Genomic DNA, 27940 nt, shown 5'->3' on the forward strand with positions numbered 1-27940 from the left:
ACCTTTAATAGCCCATCTCCAGTCACACAGGCAGTTACTGCCTTGCTGTCAAATGATTCCTATGCTAAAAAGAAAAGCATTGCTGGAATAATATTCAAAACTCACTATTAAATGTTGAAATTTAAGATATTCTCATTATAGCAGGATGCTTACCAAGGAAAGCCCCCCCTATGGAAATCCTTGCTGAATTCACCACCATGATTTTTTTTTCTTTTAAATTTTATTAAAAATTAATACATGTTACATTTTCAAGTGTAAATACTGAAAAATAGCCTATGGCAAAATAAAAAGGCACAGGATTAAAACCAGCTTAATTGTTTCCATGGATACATGTCTGCTATTTGGCAAAAGGTATTTTATACACTTTCTACAAGAATAAGCATCATTTTAAATATATCTCTGAAGGGTGGGACCCTGTAATTTAACCATAAAGACAGAATTTGTACTCCTACAATGTGATAATTGTAGTGATGCCTCACTTGAAGGGGGTTCTTTGGAGCAGAGGAACTCAAGTGCAGGAGGAGAGTGCGACAGGCATCTTGACACAGAGCTCACTGTCACCACAAATAGCAATCCATGAACCACAAAGCAGTGATCAAAGTGCAGGGGCACAGAAAGCACGAGAGTTTACACCAGCCCTAACCTGCTTTGGGGGAAAAATGCACCAGAACCAGAAGCAGAACACTGGAAACGGAGCAGTGGAACAGTCTCAGACAGCATTGCTGAGCCCCCAGAAAGCGGGGCTGGCTTATTAAAATTATTATTCCTTCCTGAAAAATAGATTCGTGGCTGCTTGTTGGTTTTGTTTCCTTGTGTGAGAACGAGTCCTTGTAACCCTGAAGCAGAGTCTCAGTAACAGTCAGGATGTCCTTGGAAACAGTCCTTGAGCCCGGGGACACAGCGCGGCTTTGCCAGCCTTGGGCTCCATCCCCGTCATCCCTGTGAGATTCCCAGCGGCTCTGGGACAGCTGAGGGCTTCCCTGGCTCTCCCTGCAGCAGCTGCCCCTGCTGCTGCCCCTGGGGCTGAGCAGGACGCCGGGCACATCCCTGCCAGCAGCTGGTTGTGGTGGCACCAGAGCGCCATGGCGGGTTACCACACGCGGCACGTCCCCGCGGGGTGCATGGCCGAGCCCTTCTTGCAGTGGAACACCTCGGAGAAGGCCTCAAAGTTCTGCAGGGAGCCCATCACCCTAAACAAAGAGAAGGGACTCTAATTTACATGGAAAATGCTGCTCTGGGGAACAGAAAGTGGTTTGGGGCCTCATGTTGGGGAGGATGAGATAGGAAAGGCTTATAAATATGAGCGCCTGGCAAAAGATTTTGAGAATATGGAAAGTATAAGTGAGATTGAAATGAAAGCAAGCTTTGAGATCCCTCAGTTACTGAACAACTGGAAAACAATGATATGGTCAGCTGAAGGTAATCCCCTTTTAATTACACAATACCCTCTGCTTGCAGACAGGCCCAAGGGTCTGAGCAGACCCTACTGGCTTGGCAGAAGGGGCCCAAAGAGGAGTTTTTAGCGTTTAAAATGAAACACTGTATGGTAATGTAATGATTCTTATAGGCTGTATGGAAATGCTGTAGGATTTTTATATTGTACTAGATTGGTTAGTGGGAATTAGAATATTCAACAGAGAAGAAGATTTATGGTATTGTAAAGGGAACTTCTCTCTCCTTTACTCCTCCTCAGTCTCTCATCTTCTTTACCACACTCTTGCCTTCTTTCTCTTTACCTCTCTCTGGTTTTTTTGGGCCTGCTCTGAGCTGTGGCTGCAGCTCCCAGCAGGGCCCTGCACCCAGGCCCTTTGCAATAAGCCTCAAATTCCAAGACCAGAAGAAGATTTATTGTATTGTAATGGGAACCTCACCCTCTGATCCTCTCTTTTACTCTCTCATTCTCTCTTTACCACTCTCTTTATGTCTCTCTCCCTCTTTGGGGCCTGCTCTGAGCTGTGGCTGGCAGGTCCCAGCAGGGCCCTGCACCCAGGCCCTCCGCAATAAACCCCAAATTCCAAGCCCTGCCTTCAGAGATCTCTCATGTCCATCTGTCCCACCTCTGATGCTCCTACACCTCAGAACTTGATTGCAGTTCAGAATATGGGATGCTTTAGGAAATACAGGTAATATGGGCAATGAATAAAAACCCACCTGTACTTCAGAGGGCTGTGCACATCTGTCTTTATGGACTGGCTGGCATATTCTGGTCTGTAGGAACCACACCAAACCTGCACAGGGAGATTCATCATTAATGGCTCAGCATTGAAGGAAATTCATGTTGGGAACCTCTCAGCTTTCCTAAGAAGCATCCCAGTTTGCTGTGATACCATTGGGGTATGTTTTATAGAGAGGCAGAATAGATGTAATTATTTACTAATTAGCTGTTATTTTATCAAGGTCTGGTGCTCTGGGACAGATCTATGTGCCCTTGATTGCCCCCAGGGGTTTGCTCCAGCACAACCTGAGGCACAGCCCTGTGTGTTCTCACCTGGGCAAAGTTGAGGAAGAAAAGCTGTTTGTGGGACATGTTCAGTCCAGGCAGCTTTGGCTCCTTCCCTTCCTGTTCCAGCCACTTCAAATAGGCCTGGAAATGATGACAGAGCAACTCAGAGCAGCAGCAGGAGGATTTTGAATGGGAGGAGGGATTTTATTCACCATATGCATTAACCAGCATGCTTCCCTTCTGTATTTGTATACATTTTCTGTCTCTAATACAAACAGTGCAGAGAATTTTATGAAAAAGCTGTCAGCATAAGCACTGTTGACTTCATGGTCTCTTTCTACAGGAAATTGTATCTGTAAATAAAGTGTTAAATCTCTCTGCTTCTCTACAGTGATGATTTTCTCTCTTCAGGTAACTGCTCATTAAATAGCAGATAACAACCTTGCTCAATGTTAAATCCATTACCTGTTATTGTTGCACATTAATTGGCCAATTTGCTTTTTTTAGGTATATTGACATGATGGAGACAAGTTAATGTGCCCTCATGCTGGTTAATTCCCAACATTCTGTTTCTGCAGCCTCCCAGGTGCTGAGACAATCCCAAAGCATGAAACAGAAGGGAGAATGAGGGGGAAAAAAGAGATCCAGCACCACAGAACATCCGTGGATTCCATGTGCAGGCACATCCCCTCCACATCTGTCATGGCTTTTAGAACAATCCTAATGAGGTAATTAATTGGAATGGTGTCCCTTAGGGCTGGAATTTAGATTTCAAATTCAGGGTGTTGTCTAAACACCCTTAACACCACAGAGAAAAGGTTTTACTGTGATATCTATTAGGGTTCTTCGTAGGGAAGAACATTCCCTGAGCTCCACCCTTGGGCTGCTCCTGGGCGCAAGAAAGGCAGCAAGCCATGGGCTCATGAGCTTCCAGGTGTGCAGCTGAGGTTTTAGCTTTTGGAATATGCTAATAGCATGATAATTGTCAAATTTTAGCATAGAATAGGTCACAGAACAGGTAAAGTTAAGGTGTTAAAGTTGAGGATTACCTTATAAGCCTGTCGGACTCCTCCGTTATCTGCAATATTTTCTCCTAATGTGCTTATGCCACTGACCTGTAAAAATAATAATTAAAATAAAATAAAAAAAAAAGAATGACAGGCCAGTTATACAACAGCCTGACATGCCTGGAACAGAGGGAAGCTGTGACTTTGTGCTGGGACAAGAAAGGAGAGAATGAAATTAGAGAAATCACAGGGTAAGAGCTGTAGGTTGGAACAGAACACACACAAATGTAACACTAGTATAATAAATATAATATAATATAATATAATATAATATAATATAATATAATATAATATAATATAATATAATATAATATAATATAATATAATATAATATAATATAATATAATATAATATTAGTATAATATAATATATAACACAAATATAATATCATATGGACAGAACATCACTGCACACAGACTCTGGGCTTTCTGGGCCACACCAGAGTCCCCAGTTCATCCCAGTCCTATAGTAGCTGGGGTTTATGCTTATCCCCTGTTAAATTCAATATTTGTGCAAAGCCAGAGCCGTGGCTGTTATTGTCACTCACGTTCTGTCCCCCTGCCAGCTCCCAGGTGTAATTCCCATACTGGTGCACCATGCACAGGGACTGCTCCTTGAAATGCAGAGCTGAGAAGTTGCTCCACCAGTCCAGCATGTTCCCATCCTTGTCAAAATTCCTTCCTGCAGGAAAACCCAGGGACAAAAGGAAAGTTTTGAGCAAGATTTTAAAACTCTTGCAGTGTAGCAGCCGGGATGTTGGAGCTGCACTCCCTCTTTCCTCCTTGAATTTAAATATTTTGGGCACAGTTTGTTCTCTTTGTCACAAGGCCACAAGAATTGTGGTCTCTGTTATTCCCTGATTTCCTGTTCAATCAGCAGCCCAGGTATAGCTCCAAGGCCTGGTTTTATTTCCAACTGGATTTTGCAGTTATGGTGTAACAAAACCTTCCCTCAGCTCTACGGTGCTGGTTCTGTGTGGCTGCATGACAGAACTGAGGTTTATAGAGAATTAAAAGTTGGAATTGCAGTTCTGGACTTTGTGTTCTTGGTTTTCTGGCTAGAAAAAGGCTTTTATTTGCTCTGGAACTCAGTTTCTGAGGCAGTTTCTCTCATCTGCACAAACTTATTGAGCATAAAAAAACCACGTGGAAGAAACTCCTGACTGGTAGAGTCAGAAGTGAGCTTTTCCCCCAGATTCATTTACATGGCATTTGAGAAACTTAAAAAGGCCAGTTTATTTCAAGCATTTGGGTCAAAAAACAAAGTCTCCTGGGATTTCAGGACACTGCTGACATTTGTTCTATCCCAAAAATGTTGTTCACAGATTTCACTGTATTCAGGAGCCCATGGATCTGCTTGCTTTGTGTTTCTGATCTGATGATGCTACAAAAAATAACACTTTTTTCCTAAGAATTGTCGTTGCCTCAATTTTTTTTAACGCCTGATTATTTCTTGTGCTCTGTTCAGGAAACACTCCTTGCAAAACTTTGCACAGAGTGTTCCCAGTGTGCTCCTATAGCTGCTGAGCTGGATGTGGCTGTGCAGGGATTTCAGTCCCAGTGCACTTTAATCCCTGCCATTCCTGCAATGAGTTTTAGCTGAAATAAAACCATTTTTTTCAGTCATCTCCTCACCATTGTCATCGAAGCCATGAGTGATCTCATGCCCAATAACCATCCCAATCCCTCCAAAGTTCAGGGCCTGGGGCTGGTGCTTGCTGAAGAAGGGGGGCTGGAGAATCCCAGCAGGAAAAACTGCAAAGACAGGGAGAAAGAGGGAAATGCTGTAAAATGGCTTAATTTTGCAGGTTGTTTGCTTGGTGTAAGGGTCAGGAAGGAACAGAAAATATAAAATGATTAGAAACAAGCTCATGCCTCATGCGAAATCATTTCTCTCTTGATAAATGGAAAATGACAAGTTAATAAAGGTTTAATTTAGCACATCTGCAGCTGCAGCATCTCCCTGTTTGAGACCCAAGCAGCCTTTACATTAAGCTCAGCCTAATTTCTGCAGCCTGGGTGGCTCTCAGCAGTGCCATTGCACAGGGCAAATGCAGAGCTGCCCCATGGGCTGAAAACTCAGCAGCCCAGGACACACTGGGGGCATTCTCTGGGTGCTGGACCAGGCTTTCAAACCCAAGGCTGCTCAGTGACAGGGGATAAAACTGAGGAATTTAATATTCATCAGCAAAGTGCTTGAGCTGAACAGCCAGGCAGCCTTGCCCACAATTCCTGGATGGGCACAGGCAGGTTTGCCTCTGGATGCAGACCTGAACTGTTGTGTGGATAAAACCAGCTGGATAAAAGTGTTTAAACCTACCTATCTGGTTCCTGTTGGGGGAATAGAATGCATTGACCACTGCAGCTCCAATTATCCATCTGAAAATAAATGTTGCACACAGTTAGATAGGATGGTTTTTCTTCCCCTAGATATTTTCGAAATTTAATTCTGGTTAAAAAGTGCAAGGTATTTAGGAAAGGATTGTAAGGATATAATCTTTTTGGGGATTATTTATATCTATATCTATATCTATATCTATATCTATATCTATATCTATATCTATATCTATATCTATATCTATATCTAATCTAGCTCTAGATCTATATCATCTATATCTATATCTACATCTATATCTATATCTATCTATATCAACCTATATGTATATATGTATATATGTATATATGTATATATGTATATATGTATATATGTATATAGCTATTTATCTATATCTATATCCATATCTATACCTAGATCTATATCTAATCTATATCTATCTATCTCTATCTATCTCTATCTCTATATAGATCTAATCTATATATCTATATTTATATATCTCTCTATATATGTATATATGTATGTGTATTTATATGTATACATATATATACACACATATATGTACTATATATCTATATATGTGTAATATATATATATTCTCAGGAATGTATAGGTGGATATATAAAGAAATATAATTTCCTTGTTAGCAGAAGGAAGAACCTTGTAACAAGAAGGAAAAATCCTTATAAAGAGATTATATAAGGCAAGAATTCATGTAGGAAAAAGGATGCATTGGTCACAGCTGAAGAATTCCTGATACCAGGAAATACCTGGTGGCTTCTTTATGGGCAGCTTTCATCCCAAACACACAACATTTAAAAGGAAAAGCATTTTTCACTTTATCTTAGAATTGTTTAACTCCTTGATTATCTCAGCCCCAGGCATTCCCAGGTACCCACAGCATGAGCTGAACACCCCCACCATGAACCCAGAATTTAGGTTGTGTCTGTGGCTCTGTCTGGAAACTCACATATCTTGGTCAACTCTCTCTCTCAGCTTTTTCAGGCTCTTCTGGGCTCCAGCTCGCAGGTTTTCCAGGATGTTTTCAAAGTAGCTGTGCTCACTGAAGTTTAACTGCACAAACAGGGATCCATTGGTCAGCTGAGCAGGAACTCCTCATCCCACTGAGTGTCCTCTAAAGGACGTTTTGGTTGCATGGTTTCACTGAAGAGTTGGTTCTTTGCACCAATTATTTATTAATGTGTTTATTTCAATGTCCTTGAAAAGGGCAGTTGCACAGGTACAAATATTCCAGTGGGAAGAAAGCAAAGACAGGGGTTTATTTTGAGGGATTTAGTGAGATGTGCACAAAACACTTACATTGGCATATTCCAGGTCCAGTTTCTCATTGTGATCTTCCAAAATGTAATCTGGGTAGCCAATTTGTTCTTTGATTGCCATTGCCTGGAAGAAAAGAGTTGAATATTTCTTCTTAATTGTGGGTTTTGTCAGTGTGCTGTTGTTGGGTTGTTTTTACCAAAGTTTCAATACAAAGAGTAGTTAAATGTCTGGGGTTTTTTCCTTGGCTTTGGAATGGTGCTGATGGTCCTGAGGTCAATTAAAAGTTGGAAATGTTTTTTTTTTTTTTTTTTTTGGGAATTGCATCACATCCAGTTGGCATTTTTATTGATGTGGGCTAACAAAGGATTGAAAGGAAAGGAGAATGTAACAGGATCATAATGTCCTCCTTTCCTCTTGTTTGTGGAGAAACTGGATATGGTGATACTACAAAATTCCAAATATTTCATGTTCATGAGGGAAAACTGAAGTTCTTTGTTGTGTCTGACCTTCTCACGAGCTTTCTCCTTGGATGCCTCATCCATCCACTGTAACTCATCCAAGGTCTCCACGAACACTTCGCGGATCTTCTCTATTAAATCTCGGACCTGAAAGAGAGCCAGGGAGACACTCATCATTGCCATGCCCTGTTCCCAGCTAGGGAGGGATGAAAAGCTTCCTGCTGGAAGGCCACGTCTCCAAATTCTGTGCTCCAAACCATGGTGCCGAGCACCTCAAAGTTTGGATGTGACAGTTTTTGTCAGGGAGTCAAACAGATAACTCTCCCTGGCGTCGTTCTGGGAAAAGCTGTGAGAAGCTCAGAGAAAAGAATGAAAACAATTCTTATCTTGGTCTGTGCACCTGGTATTTAGGAACATGTGGAATGTTGTACGTGACTTTATAGAGAGAAATGTACAAGAAAATGTTGTTCCTAACTATCCAATGGCATGAGAAATATTGTTTGAGAACCAATCAGGTTCTGAGTGAACAATCTTGCCTATAAATATGGGGACTTTGGTAATAAAATTTTACTTTATGCCTTCTGAGATTTTGGAGTGAAATGTTGTTCTTAATATAACAATGACATAAAAGAGCATCACAAATGGGTCCTTGCACCTTCCTGACTGGTGGATTACTCTCCCAGGCAGAGGGAATGGGCCATTGTGGCTGTGTTGTTGTTGAGTCATGAGCAACATAGCCTCCCAAGGCATTCAGAAAACCCATTCCTTTTTATATTCTAGTCCACTACAGGTGGACCTGATTGGTCCCTTAATCAAAACACCATTAGCTAATTAAGAGGACACCCATTTCCAAACAACCTTATGGGCTGTAAACAGCTTATTACAAAACACCAGGTGCAGATTGTTCACAATTCTTTCTCTCCAGCTCCCTAAAGCTTCCCAGACCGACTCACGGCAAAGCTCATTGAGCTTCCTCTCTCTCTCTGACCAGAGAGCAGCCACCAGAGTGGATGTACAGTAGTATGAAGGGTAAACTACATACCATCCTCTTGCTCTCACCAGCAAAAGTCTCCCGGACATACATGGCTCCCACCGCGTTCTCCAGGTTGTTGTTGACGTAGCTCACGCACTCCCGCCAGCGCGCCTCCTCCAGCGTCGTCCCGTACAGGGCCTGCAGCAACACAGCCCACGTCCACCCAAAGGTTCCAAACACTGACTAAACTAACCCAAACACTGCCTAAATTAACCCAAAGGCTTCAAACAGCCACCTAAATTAACCCAAACGCTGCATAAATTGACCCCAAGGTTTCAAACTGCTGGCTAAATTAACCCAAAGGTATCAAACTGCCACCTAAATTAACTCAAAGCTCTCAAACCGCTGCCTAAAGTAACCAAAAGCTTTCAAACCACTGCCTAAATGAACCAAAAGGTTTCAAACCTCTGCCTAAATTAACCCAAACACCGCATAAATGAACCCAAAGGTTTCAAACCATGGCCTAAATTAACCCAATGTTTTCAAACCACTGTCTAAATTAACCCAAAGCTTTCAAACCACTGCTCAAGTTAACTCAAAGGTTTCAAACCACTGCCTAAATTAACCCAAAGCTTTAAAAGCACCCCCTAAATTAACCCAAAGGTTTCAAACCACTGCCTAAATTAACCCAAAGGTTCCAAACCACTGCCTAAATTAATCCAAAGCTTTCAAAGTGCTGCCTAAATTAAGCCAAAGCTTTCAAACCATGACCTAAGTTAACCCAAACACTGCCTAAATTAAGACAGAGTTTCCAAAGCATCACCTAAATTAACCCAGTTGTTTCAAACCGCCACCTAAATTAACCCAAAGCTTTGAAAGCACGGCCTAAATTAACCCAAAGCTTCCAAATCACCACCTAAATTAATCCAAATACCGACTAAATTAACCCAAAGGTTCCAAACCATTGCCTAAATTAACCCAAAGCTTTCAAGTTACTGCCTAAATTAACCCCAGCATTGCCTAAATTAACCCAAAGGTTCCAAACCACTGCCTATATTAACCCAAAGGTTTCAAACCACCACCTAAACTAACCCACCCAAAATGAACCCAAAGCTTTCAAAGCACTGCCTAAATATATAAAGGTTTCAGATCACTGCCTAAATTAACCCAAACACTGCATAAATTAACCCAAAGTTTCCCATTGCTGTGATTGGGCGTGTTTGAGCATTCCACGATGTAATCCCAGTATCTGGAATGGTTTGGGCTGGGAGGGAGCCTAAAGTTCATCTCTTTCCAAAGCCCTGGCTGGGTTTTTGTGCCGGGCAGGCTGGGTTTGGTGATGATAAAGGGGCAGTGGTGCTCTCCCCTTGGTGAAGAGAGGAAATACCTTCCTGTAGCTGGCCCGAGCGTCCTTGAAGCGCCGGCTCAAGCTGCTGACCCGGTCGATCACCAGCCGCCAGATGAGGTAGTTCTGGATGGTGCTGTGTGGGAAAGCAAAGCTGAGCTTAACCCCCTCTAAAAACCAGCCCTAGGGCAGGCAGTCAGAGGGGAATGTGAATTTTGGATGGAGACAAGGAAGGAAATCATTGCTGCCAGTGCTGGGTGTCACAGCATCTCATTTAGCTGCAGTCATCCAGCCTGAGGACTGGGCTGTTGTGTCTGTTCTGGGATTCATTTCTTATTTTTCTTCTAGAATGTAACAAGAGCTAAGCCTGTCATGTGTTTTTGCCTTCCCATTTAACCTTTTCTAAGCAAGCAGCAAGTGAGACACCTTGTACTGCAGTATTGGGAATTTGAAACCTCCAAAGGCATTTCCTGTATTTTACAGGGGTTTCATTTTCCCTCAGAAGATCAGAACTAGCAAAGGGGGTCCAATAATTGACATTTCAGCAATCCTTCTGTGACTTTTGTTTTATCTGTCCTGCAGTTTCTTTACCTGGCTGAGTACTTGGAGATAATTGCTTTCAGCTCTTGCAGATAAGGCATCCCATACACAACCACCTCCTCCTCTGGGTCCACCTGAACACTCACTGAAGACATGACACGTTGGATGAAGAAGGTCCAGTTAAATTCCTAGGCAGAATTTAACAGAGAGACATTCCAGTGTTGGATGATTAAATACCTCAGTAACTTTTGACAGTCTTGTGGCCTTGAATGCAGCTTTTAAAGAGATTCTGAGGGTAAAATCAGGAATGGGAATGATTTTATACCTCTTTGTTGAAGCACTGATCAATTCACAAAGCCATTTCCAACTGGCAAGTAATTAAGAGACCCTGAAGGATGAGACTGCTCATGAAACACTTACATTGAATGCAAACTTTTCCTGCAGCTCTGCTAAGGTCATTTTGTTGTACAACAAGGTCACATCGTGCCTTTCCTCTGCTGGGGTGGTGGCCTGAGGACATTCACAAGGTTATTACAAGAAATAATGGCTGAAATCACATGCACACACACTCTAACAATATTCAGATTAACCAGTTCGTTTTGGGAAAAGGAAAATCATTTGGTTGTGCCCAGTGCTGCTTCCAAAAATTCAGTACAGGAATCAATAATGTTTCAGGGATATGTTGAACCAAGTGGTTCCTTCTGTCCTCTTTAGAGTGGAAGGGTATCTGGGAGATTTTTAGGTTGCTGTGGGTTATTAAGGATGCAAGGGAGCCTGCCCTGGTGTTATCCCAATGCATGGTTAGCAGAAGGTGAATTAGCCTGCTTTAGAAGAGTTCCAAATAGAAATAAGGCTGGGACTGGAGCAGCACAGCAGGCAGAATTAGAGGCACAGAGGCTCTGATTTTTGGGCTGCTCATGGCACAGAAATTCTTCTTCTCTCACTTTTTCTGGTCTGTGGCTTTTCTGCTGCATTGAAAACTCCTGCACAAACCAGCAAGAGGCTCTTCCCCCTCACCCCATGTCCCCACCAGCCTCCTGAGGAGTTCCTGAGCTCTCTACTCACGTTTGCAATCTCTGTTTCAAGCTCCATGACCTTTGCCATCTCCTCCTGGACAAAGGAATCATTCCTGGACACGTTCTTGTCCTCGCGGATCATTTTGGCGATGGTGATCATGAACTGCAGGTAAGCCTCCCTCACCTGCACTCGGACACAGAACAGGCAGGAAAGGTTTGCTGTCCATCATTTCATAGAATCCCAGAATGGATGGGGCTGGAAGGGACATTAAAGCCCATCCAGTGCCACCCCTGCCAGGGTAGGGACACCTTCAAATATCCCAGATGGCTCCAAGCTTTGTCCAACCCAGCCTTGGACACTTCCAGGGATCCAGGGGCAGCCACAGCTGCTCTGGGCACCCTGTGCCAGGGCCTCCTCACCCTCACAGAGAATTCCTTCCCAATATCCCATCTAACCCTGCCCTCTGTCAGTTTGAACCCATTCCCCCTTTCCCTGTCACTCCAGGCCCTTGTAAACAATCTCTCTGTCGCAGACATCTTTTATGGAAAATCCTTTCTTTAGGATTTTTCCTCCTGAGAAGCTGAGAGGCCTCAGGAATAAAATGTAAACATTGGTTATCTGCTGCTGTGGAATGCAACAGGTGCATCTGTGATTGGCCCATGTTGGATATTTGTAATTAATATGCAATCACAGTCAGCTGTCTTGAACAGAGAGCCAAGCCACAAACCTTTGTTATAATTTTTATTCTATTTTTAGCTAGCCTTCTGATGAAACCTTTCTTCTATTATTTTAGTATAGTTTTAATGTAATATATATCATAAAATAATAAATCAAGCCTTCTAAAACATGGAGTCAGATCCTCATCTCTTCCCTCAACCTGAGACCCCTGTGAACACCAGCACATCTCTCTTCACTCTTTCTGTGGTTCATCTTCACATTTCCCATCCAGCAAAGCATTCTCTTTGTCATGAATACCTTACAGGGCACTTGCCAGCCTCAAAACAAAAATCCTGCTTCTCTGGTGCCATGCAAGCCTGGCATTCTGGGTTAGAATTACTGCTTGGGCAAAGAGGAGGCTCTGTGCTTTGAGTTACACTATGGGAGCAGCGATCCAAAATTCCAGGGTGAACAGGGAAGGTTTGAGTTCTCTGAAAGTAATACCATAAATCTCCTCAGGTCTGGTTTTAGTGTCTGAAAGGAGAGCTCTGTTCCAGACAGTTCCCAGTGGCACCTTTGCTTTATTCCTGATGGGGAGGCTCTGACTGATTTATGCCTCAGACAGGGCCTTGAAAAGACATTTGGCTGCTGAGGGATTGCTGATCCCTGATGCAGGAAAACTCCCTGCTACCTGTTCTCCTCCTCACATATTTTTCTCCCTCTGTAGAGCCTGGAAGCCAGATAAACACAGTGAAACTGTGGTGAAACTGAGTCTGGGCACTTACAGATGATGATTTGTGGTTTTAGGCTGAATGCTGAGCTTTAATCAGGCCAGACTCCCCCAGGCCTCAGGAGGAGTTTTGCCAAAAGATGCTGGACTAAGCACAGGGGGAGTTTGGGTCATCAGAGCTGGGCTCATTGTCTGGGGGCAGCGAGCTGGTAAACACAAATAAAAAAGCGGTTGTGTCTCCTCCTTGGTCATTAGGATTAAAAGCACAGCCTCAGCCCCCCTGCTTTGTGCCTTCAAATTAAAGCTGTATTGAGCAGAACTGGTTTTCTTTCTCTAATTTAGGATTGTCTCTGCACTCTACCTGGTTTCCTACCTCCTCCAAGTCAATGTGTGTCTGACCTTCATGCCCCAATGCATAAATATCCCTTTTTTGTGCTCTGTGTGCTGCTGTGGAGGTGACATTGCAGGGGAGATTCCCAGGTCAGCAGCTTTCCACACTTTTCCATTTCCAGATTGTTTTGTCCCTAAAGGTGCCCAGAAGGTGTGGGGACAATCCCCTATTATCCTCACAGGGCTATATTTTAGCTAAATTCTATATAAAATGTAGCCAAACACGCTGAAGTGAGAAGAAAACTCTTCCCACTGATGTTTTCATCTGCCTTTACAACCACGAGACAAAAGAGTCTCAAATGCTGATTGTTGTCCCTCTGTATTCCCTTCCATTCTTGTTAGGAAAATTGGTTTGATGTTGGGCTGCAAATGCTCTTTGTTAGCAAGGCATAATTGAGGAAAATAAAATGTACTAAAGCAGTATTTTCATCTTGGAAACAGACAAATTATCTGGCTCTGTTTGCAAGAGCTTTCTGTGTATTTACAGAAACTGTTTTTGCAGAATCAGTGGTTTTGCCCCGAGCATTGGCAGGGGAAAGCAGCTAGAAAATAATCTCTCACAATTTCATGTAATTTTGGGGGAAGGGGAGGGTAAGTGGCAGCAGATTCCTGCTTGCTGAGCATCAGGGATTCAGAGGAAGATGCAAGCAAATCTGCACTGAAAATGTGAAGCTCTTCTTCAAAATGAGAGACTGCCTAAGCTACAAAACACAATTTTATTTTCTCATAACCTTCTTCATGAGTTGCCCAGCTTAGTATTTATACTGTTGTTCAGTCTTTTTGTGAACTTTACAAGATGTTGGTTTAATTAGGAAAAAAACATAGCAATGAATGTCACAGCCTAGTTGTGGTTGTTGCATAGTGTGAAAATTCATGTATTGGGGTTTTTGAAGGAACAGGGATAAGGAATAAAGTTGTTTTAGTGCACAGAATATATCAAAATAAGGGATACTTACTCTTTGATAGTTGCCCCCATTAAAGTAGTAGTCCCTGGATGGCATCCCCAAACTTGGCTGGTCAATCTGAAGGAAAATGCATTTCTCTGGTTAGTGGTGAGCAGGAACTGGAGGGTACAGCTCTTATCTCTGGGTTTCCAGGTAAGGACAGGGTGGATCTTAATGTGGGTTATAAAGCAAATTCTTTCACTAACCATGAAGATCCAAGAACAAATTTAAGTAACTTTTCTACGTTGCTTGACTTTAAGGCTGAACTTCTTGCACAACCATCCATCAACAAACTCTGAAATACTCAATGTGTTTTAAACCCTTGGTTTCCTGCTATATATTAAACCTCATCCTCATTTTTTTTTAAGTCACAAGAATTTACAGCCCTTAAATGCTGTAAATCAGCAAAAGCTCCATTGATCCTTATTTCTTTTGCTGAAACAAAAATTCTGCTGCCATAAAACATTTCCCAATATGTCTTTGAGACAGATCTGACTCTCAAGGTACAGAGTTTTATACAAATTACCGACATTTTACCACTATTGTTCAATGGGAAGCTCATCTGTCTGCAGTGTAAATAATGATCCATTAGGATTTTCTGGCATATAAGAATTTCCCTGTCCTTTTTTTTCCTTACATAAATGATGTGTCTGCTGGAATCCCTGTCATCATTCCACACGAACATGTCGATGAGGACTCGTTTGTTAAACCTGGAGTTCATGATGGAAAGGGTTTCCTCCATGCTCCAGCTTGGCTCTGGGAGATAAAAGGGAAAAAATAAAACAGAGTTAATTTGTCAATCTGTGTCAGACTGATTGAAGCTGTGCAGTTCCCAAGCTGAAATTTTGGAGATCTGTTTAAATGGATCAATGAGTATTCAATGTGTATATTAAATTAAAACCTTGACTTGTGTTTGGGAAGAGAAACTGAAAATGGAAGGATTTATTTTGGTGACAATGGCTTCCCTGCTTCAGTAAATAATTCTGACTGAGCCCTCCCAGGCCCAGCATTACCTTTGGTCTTACTCCAGTCTGCAGAAGCCACTGGCCAATCTCCAACCATCCTCAGGGCCTCCAGCAGGGGCAGGGAGTCCCTTTGCTCTATGAGACCTGAGGGAGCAAAGAAAGACAAATTCTGCATTGTTTTCATACAAAAATAAAATCAGGAAAAATAGGTAACGGGCCTAACAGCTTGAATTTGCAACTGAATGTGTCACGGCAAAAAATAAGAGATATCCTGAAACCATCCTATGTTAGTCTTCAGAAAAGTTATGAAAATACTTCAGCATAATAATAACACTTAATGATAATATAATAGAAAATAACATAATAATTATACATAATTATAATATATTATAATATAATAAATATAATATATAATTATCACCGCTATATATTAATAGAATGCATAATATAATATAATATATTATAATATAATATATATACCAATATATTATAATATATATAATAATTATAACTTCTGCAATACTTTCAGGGCTGATTTGGAGTGGGTTGGTTTGGGAAGGATGAGCTGGGCCAGGTTTGTGCCTTCTGAAGGAAAAGCTTTGCATCCACACCAGGGGTAGGTACCAGCATCCACCCTTTCCACATCCCAAATGGGTATTTTGAGGTTTAATGAAAAACCAAGGCATTTTCATCCATCTGAAGATGAATTTTCCAGGCAAGGCCACATGGATTAGACAGATATTGACTGGATTTTGTTTAAAATGCTTTGGTTTTTCTGTACAGCTGGTTTTGAACAGGGGAATTGATGGGAAATGACACTCACTCTCATTCATGCAGGACTTGTAAAGGATTTTAGCTTTCTGAAATGCTTCTCTGTCCCCTTGGTCTGAAGTCTCCAGCACACCTGGGGAAGGAACCATTGCAGTGAGATTTGTGCCCTGGGGACCTTTGATCATTTTACAGAAATCCCTGAGGACTCAGGGCTGTGAATTGTGGGCTGCAATTACTGTCAAACCGGAGAGCTCTTCATGCTATTAATGAAATAAAGTGTCAGATGAAGGACCTGCAGACAGCTTGTCCTGCTCCTTTTGGAGCCAGCACCCAATCACTACTGGATAATTTTTAGCGGGAAGAACAGGATGTCCCCACAAAATGGGAGAGATAAAAGCACCAGAGGGAAAAATATCCCAATGAACACTTCTGTACAGATTTAATTCTCTGTCTGAGGTGCAGTGAGGAAGCTCTGAAATAAGCACAGGTTTCTGGGGATGGAGCAGCTCCATGCCTACCTTTGAGGATGATCTCCAGCTCGTCCCTCAGGATGTCAAAGATGCTGTACCTGGAGCTGGTCTCTGGGATCACGTGCCTGCTCAGCCAGCCCCCACAGGCATACTGGTAGAAATCCTGGCATGGGTCAGCTGTGGGGTCCATGTTCTGGATGATTCTGGCAGCTGGGCAGCAAAAGTGGAGAGCTGAATTCTACAGAATGCCCAGGAACCTCTGGCACTGCTGGGGACACTCAAGGAGCTGCTTGGCAGAACTCATTCCCACATTTTATGACTTGAGAAGTCCTGTTTTCTGCTTAGAAAGGGATCTGAATGGCAGGTGTGGAATGGCAGATCTGAATGGTGGGTGTGGAATGGCAGATGTGGAATGGCAGGTGTGGAATGGAAGATCTGAATTGCAGATGTGGAATTGCAGGTGTGGAATGGCAGATGTGAATTGCAGATGAAGAATTGCAGACGTGGAATGGCAGATGTGGAATGGCAGGTGGAGAATGGCAGGTGTGGAATGGAAGATCTGAATTGCAGATGTGGAATTGCAGATGTAGAATTGCAGGTGTGGAATGGCAGATGTAGAATGGCAGATGTGAATTGCAGATGAAGAATTGCAGATGTGGAATGGCAGATATGGAATGGCAGGTGGAGAATGGCAGATGTGGAATGGAAGATCTGAATTGCAGAGGTGGAATTGCAGATATGGAATGGCAGATATGGAATGGCAGATGTAGAATGGCAGATGTAGAATGGCAGATGTGGAATGGCAGATATAAAATTGCAGGTGTGGAATGGCAGATGTGGAATGGCAGATGTGGAATTGCACATCTGGATGGCAGAAGAGCACAAACTCCTGCAGAGAAGAGTGCCCAGTGCTCCCCTGGGCTCCAATTTAGGCACTGCCAAAAAATCCAGTGTTCCCATGGGGGTGTTGTGAGCCTCTATGCTTTACCCTCACCTCTCTTGAGTGTAGATACCACAAATAAAAAGGTGAATGCCCCATGAGAGAGAAAATTCATTCTAAAGGGAGTTTTATTCTGCTTACAGACACAGATTGTGTTGGTGACTCCATGGCCTTGGCCACCCTGGCAATTTTCCTGTGCCTCTCATGAATGATACTCCTTACCCAAGGGGAAGTCTCACTCCTTTTCACCTTAAACTCTGAATTATCCCTTTTTCAGGTTCAGTGCCAGCCCACAGAGCCTCCCCAGAGCAGCAGGAATCCCCATTCCCCATTACCTGCTGTCACACACCCAGGGGTGGTGCAGACGCTGCCCGAGTTGGTGCCATAGTGGGAACCTGCAGGGAGAGGAGGAAAGCAGATGGAATCATTTGTTTGGGAAGGGAATTCCTCCCAAAATCACTCACCAGAGCCCAATCCCGGTGACAGCTCAGTGCTTGGAGAGCAGGAGAGTGAAATGTTGGTGCCTGTCAAAGACATCAGATGACAACTGTGAAGAAATCTGGGGATTTTTGAGGAACATTTATTGGCAGCAGCACTACAACAGCCTTGACAGTGAGTTTTATCTCTCCTGGAAGCAGAATGAGACCATCTTTTCTACCTGCTAACTGCCTCCACAGCCTCCTCAAAGTGTGAGATCCTTTTTTTTGATAATTATTAAAATGCTCTGAGCATCTTCAAAGCCACTGAGGCTGAGGGATCTGAGGGATCTCCTTGGCCTGGGAGAAGGAAATTCATTTTTCTGCTTTAATTTCCCATTTAAAAAACTGGATGCCTTGCTTTACTACCCTTATATCAAATGTTTTACTACTTATATCAAATAGGCAACAATGTGGTTCCACTCTGAAAAACAAAATATTGGTCCTTTCCAGCAGATTCAGCCATTTTTAAGCTTTGTTTTTGATCCTCGTTTGCAGAAAAGAGTTACCAAATAATCACTTTCATTGCAAGTAAAAGTGCTTTACATGAGAGCAAACAAGATTACAGCAATTCAGAGGGAAATAAAACAGTGGGGGAGAAAAGAGGGCTTTGAAGTTCATCACTGGAAATGACATAAAAAGCCCCCACTGTGCTGGGGAATGTTCAGGGCTCAGCTGAGCGTGGCTGTGCTGGGTGGGAGCACATCTGCAGCAGAAAAATTCTGTGTATTCTGTGTCCTGCCCTGAATTTGGGATGTCCTGCTCAAATTCTGTGTCTGGAAACCTGAACAGGGGAGGAGAAAAATACCTGGAACAACGGGAAGCTTCATAGAGATAGTTATATTTTTTTCTCTTTTTTTCTCTTTGTTTTTCTTTTTTTTTCCCTTTTTTTTTTTCCTTCCCCCCCCCCTTTTTTTTCTTTTCTTTTTTTTTTTTGGTGTTTGTTTCAGCATTTGTTGGTGTTTTTTTGTGTGCTGGATGAAGCCAAGCCAAATTTGTGGAGTTTGTTAAACCCTCCCATAATTAAACAATTGGCAAAAACCAAACCTAAAAGCCCACTGAATCTCCAAGGGGGAAATAAAATACTTGGAGGGAAAGAAATGAGTAGTTCAAGGGCAAAAAGGAAAGGAGCAACAGCAAAGAGCAAAGTGAGGAAGAAATCATTGTACTCCAAAAATTTTGTGGTAGAATCTGTTAAATATTGCGGAGACAATTTCTCATTGTTTCCCAGGGACCAGGCAGGACTGAAATGGATAATATATTTATATATTTATATATTTATATATTTATATATTTATATATCTATATATTTATATATTTATATATATTTATTTACTTATTTATCTTTAATTTAAAAATCAAAGCTTCTCTCTGTACTATAACCTGACAATGTCTCACTTCAGTTTCTGCTCTGAGTGAGGTCTGAACTCCCTTCCCCTCCCCAAGGCCTCGTGGTTATAACTGAGCAGGATGAGCAGAATTTGGAATTCCAGGGCTCTGAAATTCTGCCCCAAACCCAAACCCATGGGAAATGGCTTAGGGAGAGATCTCAGTTTACCTGGAAAATTCTCTCCTTTATTCCTCTGTCAATTCTGATCTTTTATTCCTCAGGACTTTTCCTGCCCCAGCCTCTGGCCATGACCAGCCCTGCCCTCCTTGGCTCCACAGTCTCAGATCTTTGCTCACTCATTTTCCCACCTGGAATTTCCTTTCCCTCCTGTAATCTCATTTCCCACCTAGAATTTTCATTTCCCACCTAGAATTTCATTTCCCACCTGGAATTTCCTTTCCCACCTGGAATCACCCGAAGCTGGAGGCTGCTCCAGCTGTGGGCAGGGATGGGGGCAGAGGCACAAAGTGGCTCCAGGGCACATCTGGACACATCTGGTGGGGTGTGAGGAGCACAGGGCAGCAGAACGCCAGCCCTGCACTCTGGGGAACACTTCCAGGGAAAGTTTAATTGCAGATATGAGGAAATATTTAAGTTTTAGACCTGTTTTCTCACAGATAAGCCTTCCTTAAACACATGTAATGAGCACAGACCCTGCCTCTGGATTTGGATGAGACCAGCACTTGGGTAAATGTTATTAATACCTGAATTCTGCATTGTCTGCAGCCAGCAAAGGATGTGGGACAGATTTCTCCAATCCTTTCTGCATGCAGGCAGCAAAACCCAATGCCAAACTCGGTGTTTGATGCAGAAACTCCTCCTCCAGGACCTGGCTCTGGGGAATTTCTTTCCTCTCCTTTCCTGAGCTAATAGAATCAACTTTCTGGTGAACTTCATGAATACCAAACACTCAGATTTTGCTGGTAGCAAAAAAGTGAACCATAACAAGGCTTTTTTCATGAATTGTTGCTCAGCATTGTGCAGTGTTTCACTCACAAGTGCTGGAAATGCAGCTCCCTGCAGCAGGGGAGGCACAGACTGTGTTTTGCTGCTGTGTTTTGCTCCAGTTTCGCTTCTCCCACTTTAATTTCACTCTCCGGTGTTTTAACAAAGCTCCCGGCCCAAGAGGCTTTAATGGAAGTGACAAACACGAGGCAGAGCTGCTCCCCAGCATTTGATGCTTCACAGGGTTTCAAAGTGGGGCTTTGCGCTTGCTGTGCCAGTGGGAAAACTTTGGTTTTACCAAGCGTGCTCTGCAGTTAAAATATTTAAATATTTAGGCAGAAACACTTCAAACTAACGTGCCTCAATGTCAGGTTGCTGGCAAGATATTTGCATTCAAGTCACTGAAGCAAATCACACTTAGAGATCCAACTGCCTGATGGAATATTTGAAAAGTCTCCTTTTCCTCAGCAGCAAGTGGCTTTTTTGGTTTTTTTTTTTAAGCTTTCACATTGTAATAAGCAATTTCCCCTTCAGGGAGATTGTTTTTAGAAATGTCTCAAAGCAGCTGTTGCTTTAAAAACCTTGGCAATAATGAATCTTGGCTTGTGCTGGGATAAAATGAGGAAATGTCAGCCCTCACACACAGGCACACACCTTCCCTCTAAAACAGCACATCAGCTTTGTCAAAACAGCTCTGAAAACAACAAACTGCACGGAATTAAATAAAAGCATAGAATTTTACAGAGCATAATTCAAAATTTAAGTGAAAGCTAGCACAATCTCTGTGCACAAGGCAGGGAGAGCACAGTCCCACACAGAGGTGACCTCATGGTCTCCCTGTGTTTTTGTTTTCATTTAGCTCTGAGAAAAAAAAAAAGGAAAAAAAAAAGAAAAAAAAAGAAAAAAAAAGAAAAAAAGGACTTTTTCTGCTGTTTGCAGAGGGAAGGGGAAGATAATTCAGATTATTCCCGGGTTCTTACCTCTGGTGCTGGCATAGAGGATCACCAGGGCGACGGCAGCGCAGGTCATGAGGAGCAGCAGCACAGCCAGCCCGATGGCCGCAAAGCTCCAGGGCTTCCTCCCAGATTTGGTCGATTTTTCCACAATATCCATTTGGCTTTCTGATTTCCCCATTATTGTAACGCTAAATCAGGGAGAGGAAAGGGTTAACAGCGCGGCTACATCAGGATAGCGAGAAGGAAAAAAAAAAAGGAAGCAGAATAAAAGCAAAGAGAGCAAGAAAACTTCCAAATTATTACATGTATTTGTCCATTTGATTGTCCACAGATTTGCCAAGCTCATTCTCCATCTCCCGAGCCTGCGCGTCTGCTCTGGGGGCAGCGCCACAACTTCAGGAGCCTCTTTGGGAAGTCTGGAAAAGTCTCATGACCAGCTTGGGCAGCTCCTTCCTGGCAGGCAGGGAAGGAGGGGGGCAAAGAGCCCCTGCCCGCTCCCAAAGTGCTCCCTGAATAATCGGAATAATCCCTGCGTGGCGCTGGGCTCCGTCAGCAGCAGGGGGAGCCGGGCTGGGACTCTGTCACCTCTGTCGCCATTCAAGGGATCCGGGTTGGGACCCTCGCAGGTTCTGTCACCTCTGTCACCATTCAAGGGATCCGGGCTGGGACTCTGTCACCTCTCAGAGAATCCAGGCTGGGACCCTCGCAGGGCTCTGTCACCTCTGTCACTTCTCAGGGCAGTCGGGCTGGGACTCTGTGACCTCTGTCATCATTCAAATCATCCGGGCTGGGACTCTGTCACCTCTGTCACCATTCAAGGGATCCGGGTTGGGACCCTCGGAGGACTCAGTCACCTCTCAGGGAATCCAGGCTGGGACCCTGTCACCTCTGCCACCATTCAAATAATCCAGGCTGAGATTCTGTCACCGCTGTCACCATTCAAGGGATCCCCCCTGGCACCCTCGCAGGTGCCCGGGAGCGGCTCCGGGGGCACGGGATGGGCACGGCGGGCGGCTCCGGGAGGCTGCGGCTCTGCCCGGCTGCTCCGAGACATGCTCAGGCTGGGCAGCTCAGCCCCGAGCCCTTCCCAGCGCCAGGGAGATGCTCCGGAGGGAGGAGGGATGGGATGGGATGGGCTGGAGGCGCTCCGAGCGGCGGCGGCGGCTCCGAGATCCGCGGGGCTCTGCTGGCCCGGGATTGTGTCAGCCCGGGATTGTGTCAGCCCGGGATTGTGTTAGCCCCGGGGTTCTGTTAGCCCGGAATCCATCCGGGATTGTGTTATCCCCGGGGTTCTGTTATCCCGGGATTTCCATCTGGAGTTCTGTTATCTCGGGATTGTGTTAGCCCCGGGGTTCTGTTAGCCCGGAATCCATCCGGGGTTCTGTTAGCCCGGAATTGTGTTAGCCCCGGGGTTCTGTTAGCCCGGGATCCACCCGGGATTGTGTTAGGCTGGAATACACTCGGGGTTCTGTTAGCCCTGAATCCACCCGGGGTTCTGTTAGCCCCGGGGCTCTGTTAGCCCGGGATCCACCCGGGACTGTGTTATCCTCGGGGTTCTGTTAGCCCTGGATTTCCATCTCCAGTTCTGTTATCCCGGGATTGTGTTAGCCCCGGGATTCTGTTAGCCCGGAATCCATCCGGGGTTCTGTTATCCCTGGATTTCCATCTGCAGTTCTGTTATTCCTGGATGGTGTTAGCCCCGGGGCTCTGTTAGCCCGGAATCCACCCGGGATTGTGTTAGCCCCAGGGTTCTGTTAGCCCTGAATGCCATCTGGGATTCTGTTATCCCAGAATGTTACCCGGGATTCTGTTACCCCTTAAATGCCACCTGGGATCCTGTTATCCCTGAATTCCACCCAGCCTCTGCTATCCCTGAATTCCACCCGGGATCCTGTTACCCCTGCAGCCACCCCATTTTTCGGCCGCTGCCCTCGCAGGGGGTTGGGAACCTGCTGGAGCTCTCCAGTTTCCCAGAGCGCCGGCAGCTTTGGGGTGGGATGAAGGAGAAGTGTTCATAGAGTGTAAATCAGCAAACAGGCTGATTTATGGGGTGGTGCAGGCAGTGCACACAATTCCTGCATGGGAATGTGGCTGGGAACAGCTGGCACAGGCACTAAAAGCGAGGGCAGGGTGGGATTCCCGTGGGTTTTGTTTCACCCCGCTGCAGACAGACCCCGGGAGAAGGGAAGGGTGGGCTGGGGGTGTTTTCCTCTCACTGCAAGAATTCACATGGCAGAAATGCCGGTTGTGCCTCTGCACTCCGAGTTTTGTGTGTGAGCTCAGGAGGAGGTGCTGGGGGCAGAGCAGAGGTTCCTTTGTGGCTTTTTGCTTGGACGCTCAGTGTTCCAAGGATAAACACCAATTCCTTCTCCCAGTCACCATTCTGCCTCAAAACCCATGGGAAAACTTCCCTTTCATTTTTCCTCTCCAGATTCAGGTTAACTGGGTCTCCAGGCGAGGGGGAAGGCAGCAATTCTGATCCCAGCAGCTGAGGAGGAGCGGGAGAACCCAGGGATGGGAAATGCTCCTGGGTGTCCATATGGCAAACAGAGCTGCAGCAGGCAGGGGCACTGCTAAGCACAAATCTATACATTTAATTAGGATTTAAGTGATCTCTCGTTTCTGCTTGCAGAAATTTCTGCAGCTAACTAAGATTGGTTAATGGGAATCTTCCTTGTTGTTGAGCATTTTACTCTTTCTTTACAACTAGGCTTGCTCCGAGTAGGATCTACCTGGTTGACATCCATAAAACTGCAACAGGCAGGGGACTCACAGGACTTAATGTGGCGATTTTTGTAGATTGAATGTAGCTAATTTTGTAGATTTAATGTAGTTAATTTTGTAGATTTAATGTGGCTATTCTCACAGATTTAATTGGCATTTTTTGTAGATTTAACATGGTTAATTTTGTAGGTTTAATGTAGTTATTCTCATAGATTTAATGAAATTCTTTTTGTACCTTTATGTGGTTATTCTCATAGATTTAATGTGGCATTTTTTTAAGATTTATTATAGTTAATTTTGTAGATTTAATGTGGTTATTCTCATAGATTTAATGTAATTCTTTTTGTAGATTTAATGTAGCTATTCTCATAGATTTAATCTAGTTTTTCCTCATAGATTTAATGTAGTTTTTCTCATAGATTTAATGTATTTATTCTTACACCATGGCTATAAGACACTATTATTTTGTCCATTTTGGTGGTGGAGAACCAACATGCCAAGAATTTAAGAGTTTTATTCCTTCTGCTCTGCTAAGTGAAAAAAAATAAAAATCCAACCCAACTCAAACAAAACCCAAGAAACCCCTTATTTTCTGTGTGAGCAGCACCAGCAACTGTAAAGGACTTATTTGCAGAATCATTAATTTTGATTATCTCGAGCAGCCTTGATTGGTCCCTGGAATGGAGCAATCCATCATCCTGGCAGTGCAGCCAGGTCCCTGTTCTGGTCACTGCTTCGGAGGGGACGGAGCTGCTTTGATTTCTGACACTCTCACTCTCACCTTGCAGCTCTGTGGCAAAGGCAGCTCCATGCTGGGAGGTGGAGTGGGGTCGCTCTGTTATTTATTTTCCCCCTAAATCTCACATTCAATTAAATTATTCATCATTTAATCAGCGCCTGCTGAAATTCTCATCTGCTGGCTCACCCCACTTTCTATCAGCCCTTCATTTTACAAAAGAGCTTTTTTTAAAAGCTTTTTTAAAGCTTAATTCCTCTTTGCAATCCTGGAAAGGTGAACACAGCTCTGGGGGTTTCTTCTTCCAGAGATTGAGGATCTGTGGGGGTTTTCAGTTCTTGGAAAACATCCTCTCTCCCCAAAGCAACGTAGACACGAACCAGATGAAGCAATGAGGCATTTGCTGTTTGGGTTGGGCCACTTTGAAAGGGTTTTTTCCCTTTTTGCTTACTTTGGAACTTTGCAGAGGAGGTTCTCCTGTTACTGGAACTTGGAAGTGTAAAGAGCTCGCAGTGTTACAGCTTGGAAAAAACCTCAAATCAGGGAATTTTACCCTTGGATCCTGCAGGGATGGGGTTTGAGCAGCCAAGCCTCTTTGTGGGGTGTGTTTAGTGGGAATATTCACCCCACATGTGAATATTTACTCCAAAAGTGCTTTGTCAGACATGAAACATCCCAAACTGCACAGAACTCCTGAACACAGAGAGGGAGCAGCTCTGGGGTTTTCTTTGCTTTTCTTCTTGGGAAAAATTCTCATTTCTGGGGGGAATTTAGGGCAGAGATTCCAGCTCTGGACAGCAAATATTTGAGCTGGTGCTTCACCTGTCTGGGAGACAGCACTTGAATATTTTTGTCTTCATATTTCCCCTGGAGAATCTGGAATAAATACCTGGGATGAGACTCTTCAATGCCATTTTTACCTTGCTCAGAAGTTTGGTTGCTGTGTCATAGTTGCCATAATGTCAAGTTGACCTTCAACTCCTCCTTCTGCAGGAATTGATTCTGAAGATTGAAATTGTCAGAAATTGTATTTTTTCCCCTCTTCCTGTGTTTGTTTTGCCACCAGTGATGTAAACCTCAAAAACTTGGTGCTCATAAGAATACATGAGAATATATAACCTAAAATTTTATATATATATATATGCACCTGATAGTAGTATATGAGAATATATTACCTGCCCAATTTTTGCACAGTTTTTGGCGTTAATATTGATGGGATTGAATGCTCTGGGTTGTGGGATCTCAGGATCTGAGTCCTGAGATTCTGGGCCTCCGAGAGCACCCTTGGGGGGCCCGGGAGTCCTGGAATGTTGCCAGAAGTGTCTGGTGGCTGGACTTTGACCCTACACGGGAGACGACACCTGTATGAGGATAAGAGGACTTCACCGGGGTGAATGGCGAAGAGATTAGCTAATTAGAGGGTGAGACACAGGGTTTAGGATTTATGTACAGGGGGGCTTAGAGAAGTAAGATGGAGGAATTGGGGTGTGTCCTGTCCTTCTTCTTCTTCCTCTTCTCCTCCATCTTCTTTGGCCACGGTGGCACCTTTGGATTGGTTATTACTGAGAGTGCACCCAGCAATGAGAATAAATGGTATTGGGGAAAAATGATAAATATTGTACACGTAACCATGGGTATAAAGATACGTGGCTGCCCCGGAGGGCAGCACAGTGTGCTCATGGCTGACTGCTGAGCAGATCTCTGTTCGGCTGAAAGAACATCTTTTAGATAAACAATTAATAAACATAAAAACCGAAAGAAGAACTGAAGCCTCTTCTCGTCCTTCGATACGCGGGCTGTCCCAAGGCCACCCCGGGCCTTTCCAGGCCCCTCAAACAGCCGAGATAACCGGACACTGGGTCACCTGAACAGATGATCCCATGGTTGCTGGGAGTGAATGTGCAGTGGAGCAGTGATTCCCCAGCTGGAGCTCTGGGGCTCTCCTGCAGGAATTAAACAGCTCCACCAAATGTGAAATGTGAACACAACTCCGTGTCCTAAAGCAATCTGAGCCAAGCAGGACGTGGCAGCATCTTTAGAGGGATTTGTCTTAAGAGTTGTTGCCGTGGAAACAAGGTCTCCATCTCTATCTGGTACATCCTTATAGATATCTATAAAAATATATATATTTCTATAACCACATCTATCTGGGATGGGAGGGGAATTCTCTTCCCTCTGGCTGTCAGGGTTTGTAGTTTGCCCTGAATCCTTTGCCTGTGCATAAAATAAAATATCTGAGGCAGTTCTGTGTCAGTGGAAGTGCAATTCCAGATCTGGAATCACCTGTAGTGCGTTGAAGTGCAGGTTAGAAATGATCAGCTCCTCTGTGTGAGGAGCAGCTCCAAAACTCCTCCAAGACTGCTTAAAATATCTTTTATTTTTTACTTTTTTGGCTTTAATACAATAAAAAACCTTGAGTCTGGAAAGAGAGCTGTTACCTGGTGTCATCTGAGTTTCAATGTTCACCTAACACAGATACAAAATCTATTTCTTCTGTGTGTATAAATTAATCTAAACAGGAAAACCGACCTGAACAAGATTTATAATGCATGTGTAAAATGGTCAGTTTAGTAACCAGAGCAGTGTCCATTATTCCAGTCAAAATGCCAACAAATGAGATTATGATACACTTTTTGCTTAAATCTGAAGCTATAGGGTGACATTAAAACAAAAAAAAAAAAGCCCAACCCAGCAGCCTCTCCCTGGTGAATCAGCAGATGCCTGGCTCCAGGACAATGGCTGGATGTAGCCTGTGATTTATTGTGGCAGGGATGCTGCCCACAGAGGAGAACTCATTGTGCTCAGAAATAATGGCTTTGTCTCTGAGAGCCAGCAGAACCCTGTCATCTGTCAGCCAGCAGAAAAGAAATAAAGCCCAGCATTGAAATATCTCCTTGGAGCAGGTTGGCTGCCAGCTGAAATAAGTCCTGGTAGAGGCACAGTTTAGAATTGGGAAAACCTCGAAGTTTGGGTGATGTTTCAAAGCTCTTCTCTTGCTCTCCCTTTTGGGATGAGCATCCTTGGAGCACCCCCAGAATTAAAAACGATCAGATATCAGAGTTGCTATGCAGGAAAGGTCCAGCAGCTCCTGCCCTGAGTTTCTGGCTGCATTCACTGCAGAGACAAGCAGGTAAAAAGGTGAAGGTGCCTTACCTGGCTCTTGTGGAGGAGGATTTTCAGCTGCAGAGCTGCCTGGAGCAGTCTGTGGGGTGGAACTGGGCTGGTTGTGTCTCCTGGCAGTCAGAAAGAAATTTTATTTCTTTTATTCACGTTCCCAGCGCTCTCCCCAGGAATGGTCTTTGCACAGCGTTGTGCCCAAATCTCCCTCTCTCCCCTCACTCACACGCAGGTGGCTCCCAGTGCCCAATGAATTAAATGCTCTGAGACT

General features: G+C 43.9%; 1 protein-coding gene across 4 annotated transcripts; it reads right to left on the reverse strand.

Moving 5' to 3' along the window:
* Positions 1-215: 215 nt before the first annotated feature.
* Positions 216-27856, reverse strand: MMEL1 (membrane metalloendopeptidase like 1). Of its 4 annotated transcripts, none has more exons than XM_074558489.1 (24): positions 21895-22273; positions 21396-21853; positions 21117-21280; positions 17661-17720; positions 16434-16595; positions 15968-16048; positions 15193-15288; positions 14817-14935; positions 14192-14257; positions 11507-11641; positions 10862-10951; positions 10493-10629; positions 9944-10037; positions 8626-8754; positions 7632-7730; positions 7165-7248; positions 6815-6918; positions 5830-5888; positions 5145-5264; positions 4058-4191; positions 3493-3558; positions 2489-2584; positions 2152-2228; positions 216-1190 (listed from the first exon to the last, which is right to left on the reverse strand). In XM_074558489.1, exons 2-24 carry the CDS (start codon positions 21443-21445, stop codon positions 1091-1093), a joined length of 2322 nt encoding a protein of 773 aa, XP_074414590.1. In that variant the 5' UTR covers positions 21446-21853; positions 21895-22273; the 3' UTR covers positions 216-1090. The 4 variants fall into 4 exon arrangements, with proteins under 4 accessions (XP_074414590.1, XP_074414589.1, XP_014126567.2 ...); XM_074558488.1 differs by having other exon boundaries at positions 21396-21728; positions 21813-22273; XM_014271092.3 differs by lacking the exons at positions 21396-21853; positions 21895-22273 and adding an exon at positions 27706-27856.
* Positions 27857-27940: the final 84 nt, after the last annotated feature.

The sequence above is a fragment of the Zonotrichia albicollis genome, chromosome 25, assembly GCF_047830755.1.
Source record: "Zonotrichia albicollis isolate bZonAlb1 chromosome 25, bZonAlb1.hap1, whole genome shotgun sequence".
NCBI lineage: Eukaryota > Metazoa > Chordata > Aves > Passeriformes > Passerellidae > Zonotrichia > Zonotrichia albicollis.